Source organism: Chrysochloris asiatica, unplaced genomic scaffold (assembly GCF_000296735.1).
Source record: "Chrysochloris asiatica unplaced genomic scaffold, ChrAsi1.0 scaffold00304, whole genome shotgun sequence".
Lineage (NCBI taxonomy): Eukaryota > Metazoa > Chordata > Mammalia > Afrosoricida > Chrysochloridae > Chrysochloris > Chrysochloris asiatica.
In genome coordinates this window covers 3,067,824-3,080,708 of record NW_006408822.1, presented here as the reverse complement: position 1 = coordinate 3,080,708, position 12,885 = coordinate 3,067,824, and the positions used below count along the sequence as shown (strand labels likewise).

The window sequence follows — 12,885 nt, the reverse complement described above, 5'->3', positions numbered from 1 at the left end:
ACCGGAGTCTGATTTCTGCTGAGATACTGGCCTGTGGCAGGACTGCCAAACTCCTGGAGCTGAGCAGGTTTTGTCAGCACAGCATTCCCAGTCCAAGCAACCAAAGTGCTCACAGACTGTCAAAAACAAAACCAAAGATCACAAAATGTGAATAAATACAAATGGTGGATAAGTATTTACTTAGGAGAGAGCAATCTGTTCTGAAGATTCATTTCATACACAATCTCTTGAACCATTGATGCATACTGTGCTGAGTGAGATGCGTTCCTTTTTGTGGCCTTTTTCTTTGCTGCTTTGAAAACACAGCTTGAACAATTTTCTTCTTAATCCCTGAGGAGTTAGTTACCTTTGTCCTAGTTTTCTACTCCACAGGATTTGCTTCATTTCCCAGATAAGCTGTGAACAACTTGATTTTGACACTTCTGTTTTTTGGTCTTGGGCTATAGTCCACCCTGTGATTGGTATGCACCTGGTAGAGATTAATCAATCTATGGAAATGAAGTGTCTGCGACCTGCAGAGAGGGGATTGGTCAGTTCATGGCCCTGGAGGGAGGGCATTGCCTTGAAATTTGGGGTTTGTATATATAAGCAGTCAACCCCAGAGGGTTTTTTTCAGAAAGGAAGCAGCAGGAAGAAAAAGGAAAAGAGAAGTGAGAAGAAGCAGAGAGAGACAGATGGCAAGGAACCTCCTAAAAGAGCTTTAACATGGTCAAGGGCTATAACACTGAAGACAGCGAGAGACCTAGAAGTGGCACAGTGACCGAGCAAGCAGCGACAGGTCTGGGAGGGGAGCGTGTCCTGAGGGGGTCACAAGGAACCTTTCCTGAGGGGTCTGAGAGGATCTTGTCCTGAGAGGTGGATCAGAAGGGCCTACCCTGAAGGGGCCAAGAAGAGACCTGAGAGAAGGCCTGAGAGAGCTCTTCTGAACTGAAGAAAGGAGAGGTGGTCTCCATGTGTCCTGATCCTAATCCGGAGTTGTAGCCTGTTCTTTAATAAAGCACTTAACTCGTAGTATTATCCATCAGTATTACAGTGGATTGTCAAACCCAGAAGGGACGCAGAGTGCCGTGGGGGGCTACAATTGATGTCAGAGTTGGTAAAAAGGTTGGAGAATATCTGACCTCTAACTATGGTAATCAACTGGGTCTAATTGTAACCCTGATCATTATATCCCCTTAAATTGAACAGGTTAGACTCTTCTGTTATGCCATTTTACACAGACTTGTCTTCTACATATGTAAGACCACCAGACTGAGTGCCTTTTTATGTCTATTAGTCCTTGTTTATAATGTTGTTGTTGTTAAGTGCCATTGAGTTGATTCTAACCCTGTATAGGATTTCCAGGGATCAGCTGGTGAGCTTGAACCACTGACTTTGCAGTTCAAATGACTTTGCAGTCTGATGCATTAGCCTACAGCGCCACACCAGGACTCCCTGTTTATAATAAGAAGTCATAAAGGAGATTTCCATATAGGTCATAGAAACTGTCATTTCTAAATACTGTACATTTATGCAAATAACATTTCTCTTACCTGTTTGCTTACTAACCACTCTTCCCCTATGGGATATTTATTAAGTGCTGACATGCTGATTTTCTTTTTTTTTTTTTTTTACATTTTGGTAGATCTGTAAAAAAATTAGCATTGTGTACTTACTTATAGAAAACATCGTGGGTGAAGGGAATTGTTTGCAAACAGAAATGCTACAAGCAAAGTGTTAATGACAATATATATGAATGTGTTTATAGCTTAGAGGAAGTTCTGGTGTGGCACTGTAAGATAAGCATTGGACTGTGATCTACAGGTCGGCAGTTCAAAGTCACCTGTTGCTCTTCAGAAACCCTATACAGTGTCACTATGAATCAGAACCACTTAACAACAATAGCTTAGAGGGTTTTAGTAGAAGGAAAAGGCTAACTATAATAGAAGCGGTTTACAAGCCAGAAACAAGTTTCTGGTGTTTAATTGTAAAGCTCCTAGTCTAGCTGACATATGGGAAGGTTTTGGGTATGGATGATCTGGATTGCAGCACCAAATCCACTGCCAAGCAAGTCGATTTCAACCCACAGCAGTTTATAGGAGAGAGTAGAACTGTCCCATAGGATTTCCACAGCTCTAAATCTCTATAGAAGCAGACTGCTACATCTTCCTCCCATGGAGTAGTTAATGGGTTCAAACTACTAGCATTTTGCTTGACAGCAAATCACTTTAGCCACTGTGCAACCAGACTTCTTCTGGATTGCAATAGAAAATGTAATTTGTGAAAATGCCATTATATAAATGATTTATTGTTGGGGAGCAAACTCTGTTGTATGTTATTGTCAATTATGAGCATGGCCACAATATTGTTGTGGGTTGCCATCACATTGATTCTAACTCACGATGACCCTGTGTGTATAGAATAGAACTCCAAAGGTTTTTAAGGGCAGATCACCAGGCTTGTCTTCCAGTCCACCAACCTTTCAGCTAGTAGTCTACTGTTTCACTGTGCCACCCAGGAGCTCCAACAAGGAGATACTGTCTGTCCTAAGAGAAGGCAGAACAGCCCAGGCAGCCCCACTGTGGTTACTCTAATGGAAAACTTTCTCTTTGCAGCTGAATCAAAGCCAGAAATCTACCCCAGTTCCTCCTGCCTTCTGGGGTTCCCCTGTCAGCAGTTTCTCAGCCAGCACATGATTCAGATCTTCCCAGACTACTGTGCAGACAACCACTTCCATCCAGGGGATTCCAACCCATGGCATCAGAAGCAGCCGGAGCAGCAGGATTGGGAGCCAAGCTGCTGGAGTGAAAACACAGAAGGTCAAGAGACAGAAGATGTCTCCAAACCCTCGTGTGGGAGTACAGGGGACAGAGAGCCCTGGAGGACACTCTCCGGCTCTGCCCAAAGTCAGTCAGCAAGCCCTAGAGGAGGCAGCACAGTGGGAGGACTAGAGCCCAGCTCAGCCCCAAGGGGGAACTCTGAGGAATTAGCAACCTCAGGATTTGGAGTAGTCAGCTATGGAGAGGATGGATCAGACTGTGGGCTGAAACCAAACTTCTTTACAACCCAGAGGTCCCTCTTCTGGGAGAAGCCCTATGTTTGTAGTGAGTGTAGGCGAGGCTTTAGCCACAAGTCAGATTTCATCAGACACCTGAGGAAACACTCAGGTGAGATGCCTTATGCACGTCTAACACATAGGCGAGGCTTCAGACAGAAGTCAGACCTCATCAGACATCAGAAGATACATTCAGATAAGAAGTCTTATGTTTGCAGTGAATGTGGCCGACGCTTTAACCGGAAATCACGTCTCCTTATACATCAAAGGGCACACTCTGGGGAGAAACCATATGTGTGCAAGGAGTGTGGGCGAGGCTTTACTCAGAATTCAGTTCTTCTCATGCACCAGAGGACACACTCAGGGGAGAAGCCACATGTGTGTAAGGAGTGTGGGCGAGGCTTTAACCGCAAGTCGAATCTCCTCAGACACCAGAGCACACACTCAGGTGAGAAACCTTACGTGTGCCTGGAGTGTGGGCGAGGCTTTAGGCAGAAGTCGGGCCTCCTCCTCCACCAGGGGACACACTCGGAGGAGAAGGCACATGTGTGTAAGCAGTGTGGGCGTGGCTTTACGTATAAGCAAAGCCTTATTAGACATGAGTGGACTCACTCAGGGGAGAAGCCCTATGTTTGCAACGAGTGTGGCCGAGGTTTTCGGGATAAGTCATCCTGTATCATACACCAGAGGACACACTCAGGTGAGAAGGCTTACACGCTCTCTGAGTGTGGGCGAGGCTTTAGCCAGACATCAGACCTTATCAAACATCAGAAGACACACTCAGATGAGAAGTCTTACATTTGCAGTGTGTGTGGGCGAGGCTTTATCCGGAAATCAGCTCTCCTAATGCACCAGAGGGCACACTCAGGGGAGAAGCCACATGTATGCAAGGAGTGTGGCCGAGGCTTTACGTATAAGCAAAGTCTCATTAGACATCAGTGGGCTCACTCTGGGGAGAAGCCCTATGTCTGCAGCAAGTGTGGCCGAGGCTTTAGACAGAAGTCGGACCTCATCAGACACCAGAGGACACGCTCTGATGAGAAATCCTATGTCTGCAGTGTGTGTAGCCGAGGCTTTACCCGAAAATCAGTCCTTCTCATGCACTGGCGGACACACTCAGGGGAGAAGCCACATGTGTGCAAGGATTGCGGGCGAGGATTTAACCGCAAATCAAATCTCATCAGACACCAGAGGATACACTCAAGTGAGAAACCTTACGTATGCTTGGAGTGTGGGCGAGGCTTTAACCGAGAATCCAGCCTCCTCCTCCACCAGGGGACACACTCGGGGGAGAAGCCACATGCGTGCAAGGATTGCGGACGAGGTTTTAACCGCAAATCAAATCTCCTCAGACACCAGAGGACACACTCACATGAGAAGCCTTACAAGTGTCTGGAGTGTGGACAAGGTTTTAACCGGGAATCCAGCCTCCTAATACACCAGAGGACACACTCAGGGGAGAGACCATATGTGTGCAAGGAGTGTGGGCGAGGCTTTAGCCAGAAGTCAGGCCTCGTCAGACACCAAAAGACACATTCCAATGAGAAGCCTTATGTTTGCAGCGAGTGTGGCCAAGGTTTTACCCGAAGAGCAATCCTCTTTCTGCACTGGAGGATACACTCCTGGGAGAAGCCTTACATATGCCGTGAGTGTGGGCGAGGCTTTGACCGAGAATCAAGCCTCCTTATGCACCAGAGGACACACTCGGGGGAGAAGCCGCATGTGTGCCAGGAGTGTGGCCGAGGTTTTAACCGAAAGTCAAATCTCATGAGACACCAGGGTATGCACACAGGTGAGAAACCTTATGTGTGCCTGGAGTGTGGCCGAGGCTTTAGCCAGAAGTCAGGCCTCCTCCTCCACTTGGGGACACACTCAGGGGAGAAGCCACATGTGTGCAAGGAGTGTGGGCGAGGCTTTAGCTATAAGCAAAGCCTCATTAGACATCATTGGACACATTCAAGAGAAGCCCAGTGTTTGCAGCGAGTGTGATCAAGGTTTTCACTTGTAAATCACGCCTCTTCATACAGTTGAGAACACAGAATAAGAACTCTGTGAGTGCAAGAAGATGGGCATGAATTTGGGTAAAAAGCATACTTCATCATACATCAGAGAACAGCTTTTTGTGGGGGAGAAGCTTTATGTGGGCAGGGAGAATGTGAGGTATGTTAACAAGAAGTTATACATCCTCTTAAACCAGAGTACACACTCAGAAAAGCTGTGTGGGCAGGTCTGTGGACAGAACTTTATTCCAGTGTCCCTCCTCAACTGACTTCAGAGGACACCATTTTGCCACTACTTCACCCACCTCATAGGGTGTTTCAGGAGAAGTCTCCTGAATACCTGTGCTCTGTGTGAGGATGAGTTTCTCTGCATTTTATAACCAAATGGAGTGGGAAATTAGAAGGTTTTGTTTAAGTAATATGAAGAATAGAGGAGTTGTTTTATTTTCATACACCAATTCTTTCCTGTGCTTTGTAGTCCTTTTGCTGTAGTAAAATCTTTCTCTAATAAATCATAACTCAGACTTTATATTGCTCATCTGTTGTGACTGGTACATGGAACTCAATTTCACACTCCAAGTTTCTTGAATGAATTTAACCCTTAAAAAAAGAAATCCTAAATACATTTATGGGAGAAACTGATCCTTTGCATAGGGAGAGGAGTGACCTAGGTTTTAGGGACAGGACAGATGCCAGGTGAAGGGAGGGAGGGACTGTCCCACCTCTTCAGAGGCTGGATTGCCTCTTCTCCTAACTGATCACCACTGTCTGTATAACAACCTTCTGTTGGCTTCTCTGACAATTCCTTTTTCTGGCTTTCCTCTGTGCTCTCTAGTGTCTATTCAGGGCTGAACCTCTTCAGCTATCCAATCTGAACTCCAGGGTCCTTTCAAATACTCACTCTCCCTTACCTTGAAATTGGCTTTCTAGAGCCTTCCAGATTCCATCGTCAGATCCATTAACCATTACAAAACTCTTCCCCTGCCTTACTGCTATTGGTCTCTTGGCTGCTCCCTAGGTCAGATCAACAGTGTAGATCTAAAGACCCCTAAACACATTTCTAATATCAACTGTCAGGGCCTTTAGCCATGTCCCCTCAGATCTCGGGTCCTAGGACCCAGTTCTGCTAGTGACACTCTTACATCATTGACTGACTGCTCTGAGACAACCTAGCTGTACCACCTCCATTATTTTTCACTTCAAGGACCGAGGCCCTCTCTAGTGCTCTGCCTTTGGAGCCCGCATTGCCCATTTTTTGAAAACTGCATGTCCTGGCTCTTAACCTATTGTCTTGGGACAATAATGATTCATTCACTGGAGAGGGTTTGCTTAAGTGCCATCACGTTTTTTTCTCCCCAGTCGAAGTTTGCTAGGTCAGACTTGGAGAATCAGAAAAAGCAGAGTGTTTTTCTGGGGTGGAGTTGGGGAAGTGGTGAGAAGATGAATAAGGAGTGAGGATTAGGGTTGGAACTATGACTAGATCTAAGCTAGGCCAAGGACTTGGTTTAGTGTTAGGGTTATGGTTAGAACTAGGGCTAGTGTTAGGGGTAAGGATTGGACTAAAGCTAGAAGTAAGGCTTGGTCTAGTTTATTAGGGTTACAGTTAGGCTTTTATTTTTTCTTTAAATCTACTTGATTTCCTCTTTCTATGGAAGCTCTGTAAACTACAGTATTTTCTAATTTTTTGTTGTGACTATTTCTGGTTCTCTGTTTTTAGTCTTGTAGGTATGTTTTCCTTTGAGTACTTCTATATCTGGGTTGGGGAATCCTGGTGTGGGACTGTAGGATAAGCACTGGACTGCTAACCTCAAGGCTGGTAGTTCAAACCCACCAGCTGCTCTTTGGAAACCCTATACAGGGTCATTATGAGTTAGAACTGACTTGACAGCACTTAGCATCTGGGTTGAGTATAGGTGATGTTTTCAGGTAAGTTAGTACCAGATGTTGTCTGCTGTTGTTGGTTCCCTGTCCAAAGAAATCTCTTTAGTAGTTTTTGTAAAGTTGGTCTGGTTTTTATAAATTATTTTAATTTCTGCTTTTCTGAAAATGACCTAATTTCACTGCCATATTTGATGGACAATTTTCTGGATATATATTTTTTCTTTCTGGCATTTTTTTTTTTCTTTCAGAGTTTTATACATGTCATTCCATTGTGTCTTTGCGTGCACGGTTCCTGCTGAGAAATCAGAGTTTAGTCTTGTAAGTTCTCCTTTGTAGGTATCTTTGCTTTTTCTGAGCTGCTCTCAGGATTCTTCCCTTGTCTTTAGTTTTGAAAGTTTGATTATAGTATGTCTTGGTGTTTTGCTTTTGGGGTTTATCCTGTTTGGAGTTCATTCAACTTCTTGAATACCTATTTTCTCATCTTTCATGATGTTAGGGAGGTTTTTTTCCAGTAACTCTTTAACAGTATTCTCTGTTTTTGTGTGTGTGCGTGTATGTGTTTTGTCTCTTTGTGTTCTGAAATTCCAGTCATGTGTGTTATTTCTCTTGATAGTGTCCTACATAAATCTTGAAGTGTCTTTAGATATTTTTGTTCTATTTTCTGACTGTTTCTCAAGCAGATGAATATTGAGTTTTTCCAAGCTCAGTAATTTGACTGTCCATTTATTTGATTCTACTTCTTTCAGTGTATTATCTATTTCTGAAGTCTTAGTATTAATCTTACTGTTATCCACTTTCAGGTTTCTCTTCCTCAACTAACCTGAAGAATCGGGGATTGAGTTCTCAAACCAGGACAATTATAATTATACATAAATTGGCCACTGCAAATCAATCACTTGCTCATATACTCTGTCTGGGCTTAAGAAGTTTATTGGCAAAGTGAAAGTATATTCTCAAAGGAGAAAATGGGGCTGTCTCTGTGGAGTGGTCATGACCCAGAGAGGATCTCAGGTCTGAGTTTTTATTGATTTGAATCTAACATATGGTAATAGAAGGGAGGCATATTCATGGATTTTCTGGGAAATAGGGGAGTGGGATGCCACTTCTTTGTTGTCCTAATTTGGTTCTGGTAAGATCTGTTATGGCCCCGGTGGGTGTGCAATTTAGTATTATAATGAGATACGTGGCATCCTTCAGTCAATGGTCCCCTAGATTGCACATGCTCCAAGTCTGGAAATCCCCTTGCCTTAGCTCTTCTGTTTCTTGTGGTTAACATCATTTATTTGATTAGTTGGCCTCACCCTGTAAGGTCTCCTTGACTGCTGAGCTGGTTCCTGATTCCCTGCCTTTTCATTCCCAGGCTGCCCCTATCATTCCCCTCTGAGAAACAAGAGACTCCAAATTCATGTGGATATTGGGTGTTGAGACCATCTAACTACTTCCTGCTGAGTAGGGGCATTGCTGTGGGATGCCTTGTCTCTCCTATTCCATTCCTATGAGTGAGGGTAGTGGATTGTCAGGGCTGACCAGCAGGGCCCTCTGGGTTCAAGTAGAAATAGTACTAGTGCTTGCTTGGTCCAGAAGGTTGAGGTTAGTAGGCACCAGCACATATCTCTTCAGTCTCAGAGTACTTGAATCTTGATTGCCTGGAGTTGAGAGAAAATAAACTTCACTAATAGGTTAAAATAGGAGTACTGGTGTGGCATTGTGGGATAAAGCACTGGACCAAAAGATATGTTTGAATCGAAAGGTCGGTGGTTCAAACTCACCAGCCATTCCTCAGAAACCCTACACATGGTTGCTATGAGTCAGAACCAACTCAATGGCACTTAATAACAACAGGTTAAAAAGACAAGGGCCGAATATTAGAGTTAATACAATTATCACAATCGGGTCAATTGGAGGAACCAGGTAGCCGAGGGAATCCAGTCTTTTAGGGTATTCAGATATCTTCGGTTACTTGGTCCCTGCTCTTTTTTTAAAAGTTTTTATTGTGAATTGAGGGATAGTTTACATGGGAGAACATCAGCTTTACATTCATCCTATCGTATTTCATTTCATTGCAATGATTATAATCCCTCCATGCATCATCAAACAACCAAAGGGTACACCCTGCAAGCCTGTCCTCCAGCCGTCAGCACACAGCCTCTCTCCTTCCCTGAGTCCAGAGTCCCCAGCCACTCCATCTCTCCACGTCTCTGCCTCCATCTCTGGCATCAAAGCTTCTCTGGATAGGATCCCGCACTCTGGTCGTCTCCCTTGATGGTCCCAGGGACCTCTGCTCCTGGACTGCCAAATCAACCACTCCCCTCCTTTTGTTCCTGCTCTCTCTTAACAAATGTGCTTTCTTAAAGAGATTTCCTACTTGGGTTTCTATGGTTCCTGTGGTGTTTACATAAAAGTAGCATAAAGTATTTGCTATTGCATACACTCTCCGTTATCTAGCTAGGAGGTAGTCAAGAGCTGTATGGTGATCCATTAGTTGTTGAGCTGAGGAAATCAAGGGATAATTGTAAAGCCTTAAGTTCCTGGCCATAATCCTCAGCCATCTGTTCTCTAGGCTGGAGGTCTTCTGAATGGTGTGTGTGTTAAAGGCAATTCCTCTGGCTAATCCTCCAACTGCGGCTATGTTGGCTGCTGCAGCTTCTACCATGGCTCCTGCTGCGTGTTTTTGTTGGGAGTGTGGTTCAGGTGGGAGATTAATGCGTTTTAAATCTTTATAGACTTGGACTTTTTGGTCTAGGAACTTTGCCCATCCTAAGGTGCAGTATCCTCTAATTTGAGAGGCCTTGATACAAGACAAAGACCAAGTTTGTATAGCCTTTTATTTTTTCTTTGCCAAAGCCATCATCCACCTTCAGGTGGACATAGTAGCATCAATTTATCCCAGTAGGAAGAACATCTGGATTTAGGGCTGGATTCTTTCTAACCCAGGACTCCTGGTGTGGTGCTGTAGGATCAGCACTGGACTGTGAACCACAAAGTTGATGGTTCAAACCCACTAGCCACTCCTTGGAAACCCTATACAAGGTTGCTATGAGCCAGAACCAACTTGATAGCACTTAGCAACAACAATAATCTTTGTAACCCAACTGTGGATATACCCTTGGGAGTTGGTTTGATTGCACCTAGGATAATATAATGTGTCAGGAAGGAAAGTTTCCCATTTGTTTCTCCTTTTTGTCTTGTTCCTAATCCATTTTTCCCACTCTAAAGTGTCCCTTAGGCTACACACACTACCTGGAAGGGGGTAATATTCTGAACATGAGTCAATTTTATATGAATACTGTTTAAGCAAGAAGAATGGTTGCAAGGTCCAATTTTCCAACACATTTGTATGGGATGGTCCTGAGTACAATTTAGTGTGGTGACGTTTTTGTCCCTTCTTACTTGATGAATGTAGCAGCTAAGATTTCTCACCCAGTTTAGAGTTTCAGGGTCCTTTGTAAGCTATGAAAGCTACGTGGGTTGTAAATAAACTCTCCCTTTGGCTGAGGCTGGGTCATGGATGGAAGTTGGTGATTATCTGTTATCCCTGAGGGGCAGCAGTTAGTGGGCCCAGAGACGAAATGTTCTCCTTTGTCATTGGGATAGACTGTAAAAGATATTTGTCTCTGCCTCCCTGAGGCCCTTGATGACTTATTCAACAGTCCTGGGGATGTCCTCAGATCACTGTTATTTGCGAAAGTTTAGAAAAAAAGTAAACTGAAGGCAAGGAAATGATATGCCATATAAATGTCAGGATCATTTTTCTTTCTGTGGAAAGCAGTAGAGAGGCAGCGATTATTGAGAGGTGGGATTTGGCAACTAAAAGCTAGTACAAGTACAAGGATGCTAGCACTTAGGAAGCAGAGTCCTAGGACAGGGATGAGAGCTATGTTACTCATCTGACAGCGTGTTTTTCCTGAATGGGCGCTTTAACCTGTCTGTAGACTGACAGTTGTTTTCTGGTGAGCCTTTCAGAGTCTCTGGCTCTTCTGGTTCATCCGGGTTCATCCTGGTGCATGGGTTTGATCCTGGATATGTAGACCCAGTTTACGATACCCCTCAGCTTGGCTCCTGTGTTGTTGTTAAGTGCTGTCGAGTCAATTCTGATCCATATTGACCATGTATAGGGTTTCCGAGGAGCAGCTGGCGAGCTTGAACTGCCGACCTTGCAGTTCAAATGGCTTTGCAGTCTGGTGCATTAACCCACAGTGCCACACGAGGACTCCTGTAGGAGTGGATAGAAGTGTTTGGTATGGTCCAGTCTGTGTGGGGTCTATTTGAGTCTGAGGGCCTCCTTCCTTCTAATCCTTGAGTAAAACCCAACTTCCAATTCCATAGATGAGTCAAGGAAGTTTTGGTTAGGACTGGACAATACCTGTTGACCATAGTGGAGCAATGCCTGTTGTACAAAAGATACTTCCAATTTCCCTAGGTTGATAATGTGGCAGAGTAATTGACTCACTTCTGGTATTGAGGTGATTACCTGTATGAGAAAAGGGTGTCATACATAAACTCAAAGGGGCTTAAACCTGACTGCTTCTTGAGTGCCACTCTTATCTTCATAAGAGTGATGGGAAAGTTTTGTACCCAGTTAGTTTTCATTTCTTGACATAGTTTGGCCAGCGTTCTTTTGAGAATCTGGCTTGCCCTATATACCTTTCTGGAGGTTTGTCACCTTCAGGATATATGAAGGTGGTAATTAATTCCTAAAGCAGCAGCTAATCCTTGGGTGACTTTAGCAGTGAATACTGGTGGCCCATTGTCACTTGGAGACTAACTGGTGTCCAAATTGGGGTATGATTTCTTTTAGGATTACTTTATATACTTGTATGTTTTTTTCTCTTTTTCCTTGTCTTTTTCCTGTTAGGGTAGGGAAAGTCTCAATCTAGCATGAGAAGGTATCTATCATAACTAGGAGATAAGCCCATTGCATTTTCCCATGACTGTGAAATCTATTTGCCAGTCTTCTCCCGGGTGTACACCCCATCATTGAGTTGGAGTTAGGAGAGGCGGTGGTTTGAGCTTTCCTTGGGGATTTTTTTGAACACACACCAGATAGGACCTAGTTACTTGTTTAAGTATTTTCCTCAAACAATCTATAACTGTGATTCGGTTTAGTAATGGGATTAGTGAATCAGACCCGCAATGGAAGGCCTGGTAGAAACTAGAAACAAACTTCCATGCTAATGCCTTGGGGATGAAGGTCTTGTCATCTCATTCTCAACAACCAGTAGGGTTTTGGAAGAATTCTTGTGACCTATTCTTTTGTGTAAGGGGGTGGGGTTTCTCCCTCCTGTTGTATGCTCAGCATGAGGGCTAGTTCTCTAGATGAGATAGGGGCTAGTTCTCTGGCTATGCTTTTGACTTCCTGGTCAGTCTTATTATTCTCCATTAGCTGTTTACCCCTCTCTGATGTCCTCTGTAATATTGTGACTTCTGTGGATAATAGGATAGCATCTAGTAGGCTACTGATTTCTTCTTCGTATTTGATAGTGCTTCCTCTCAAGGACAAAAGACTCCTTTTTCTTTACATATTTGTTCATGCCCATATGGAATGTTGTTGTTGTTGTTAAGTGCCGTCGAGTCGGGTCCGACCTATAGCGATCCTGTACAGGGTTTCCGAGGCTGTAAATCTTTACGGGAGCAGAAAGCCTCCTCTTTCTCCTGCGGAGCAGCTGGTAGTTTCGAACTGCTGACCTTGCGGTTTGCAGCCCGATTCGGTGGTGGTGGTGTTAATGGACGGCAAAGTCGGTTTAAACCACAAAGTCGGTGGTTCAAACTCACCAGTCACTCCTCGGAAATCCCATACAGGGTCGCTGTAGGTCGGAACCGATTCGACAGCACTTAACAGCAACAACAACCCTGTGCTAGTTCTAAGGCCCTGGTCAAGGCAATTAATTCTGACTTCTGGACACAGGTGTTAGGAGGGAGGGACTTACTCTCAGTAACTTGAGAAAGTGAGACAATAATGTACCCTGTGTT

The 12,885-nt window shown here is 44.2% G+C and overlaps 1 protein-coding gene across 1 annotated transcript; it reads left to right on the top strand.

The window, feature by feature from the left end:
* Positions 1-705: 705 nt before the first annotated feature.
* LOC102822800 (zinc finger protein 337-like) lies at positions 706-5,023 on the top strand. The gene is made up of 4 exons (XM_006874866.1): positions 706-778; positions 2,595-3,496; positions 3,575-3,734; positions 3,903-5,023. The coding sequence occupies exons 1-4, from the start codon at positions 706-708 to the stop codon at positions 5,021-5,023; spliced, it is 2,256 nt and encodes a 751-aa protein (XP_006874928.1).
* The last annotated feature ends 7,862 nt before the right edge of the window (positions 5,024-12,885 follow it).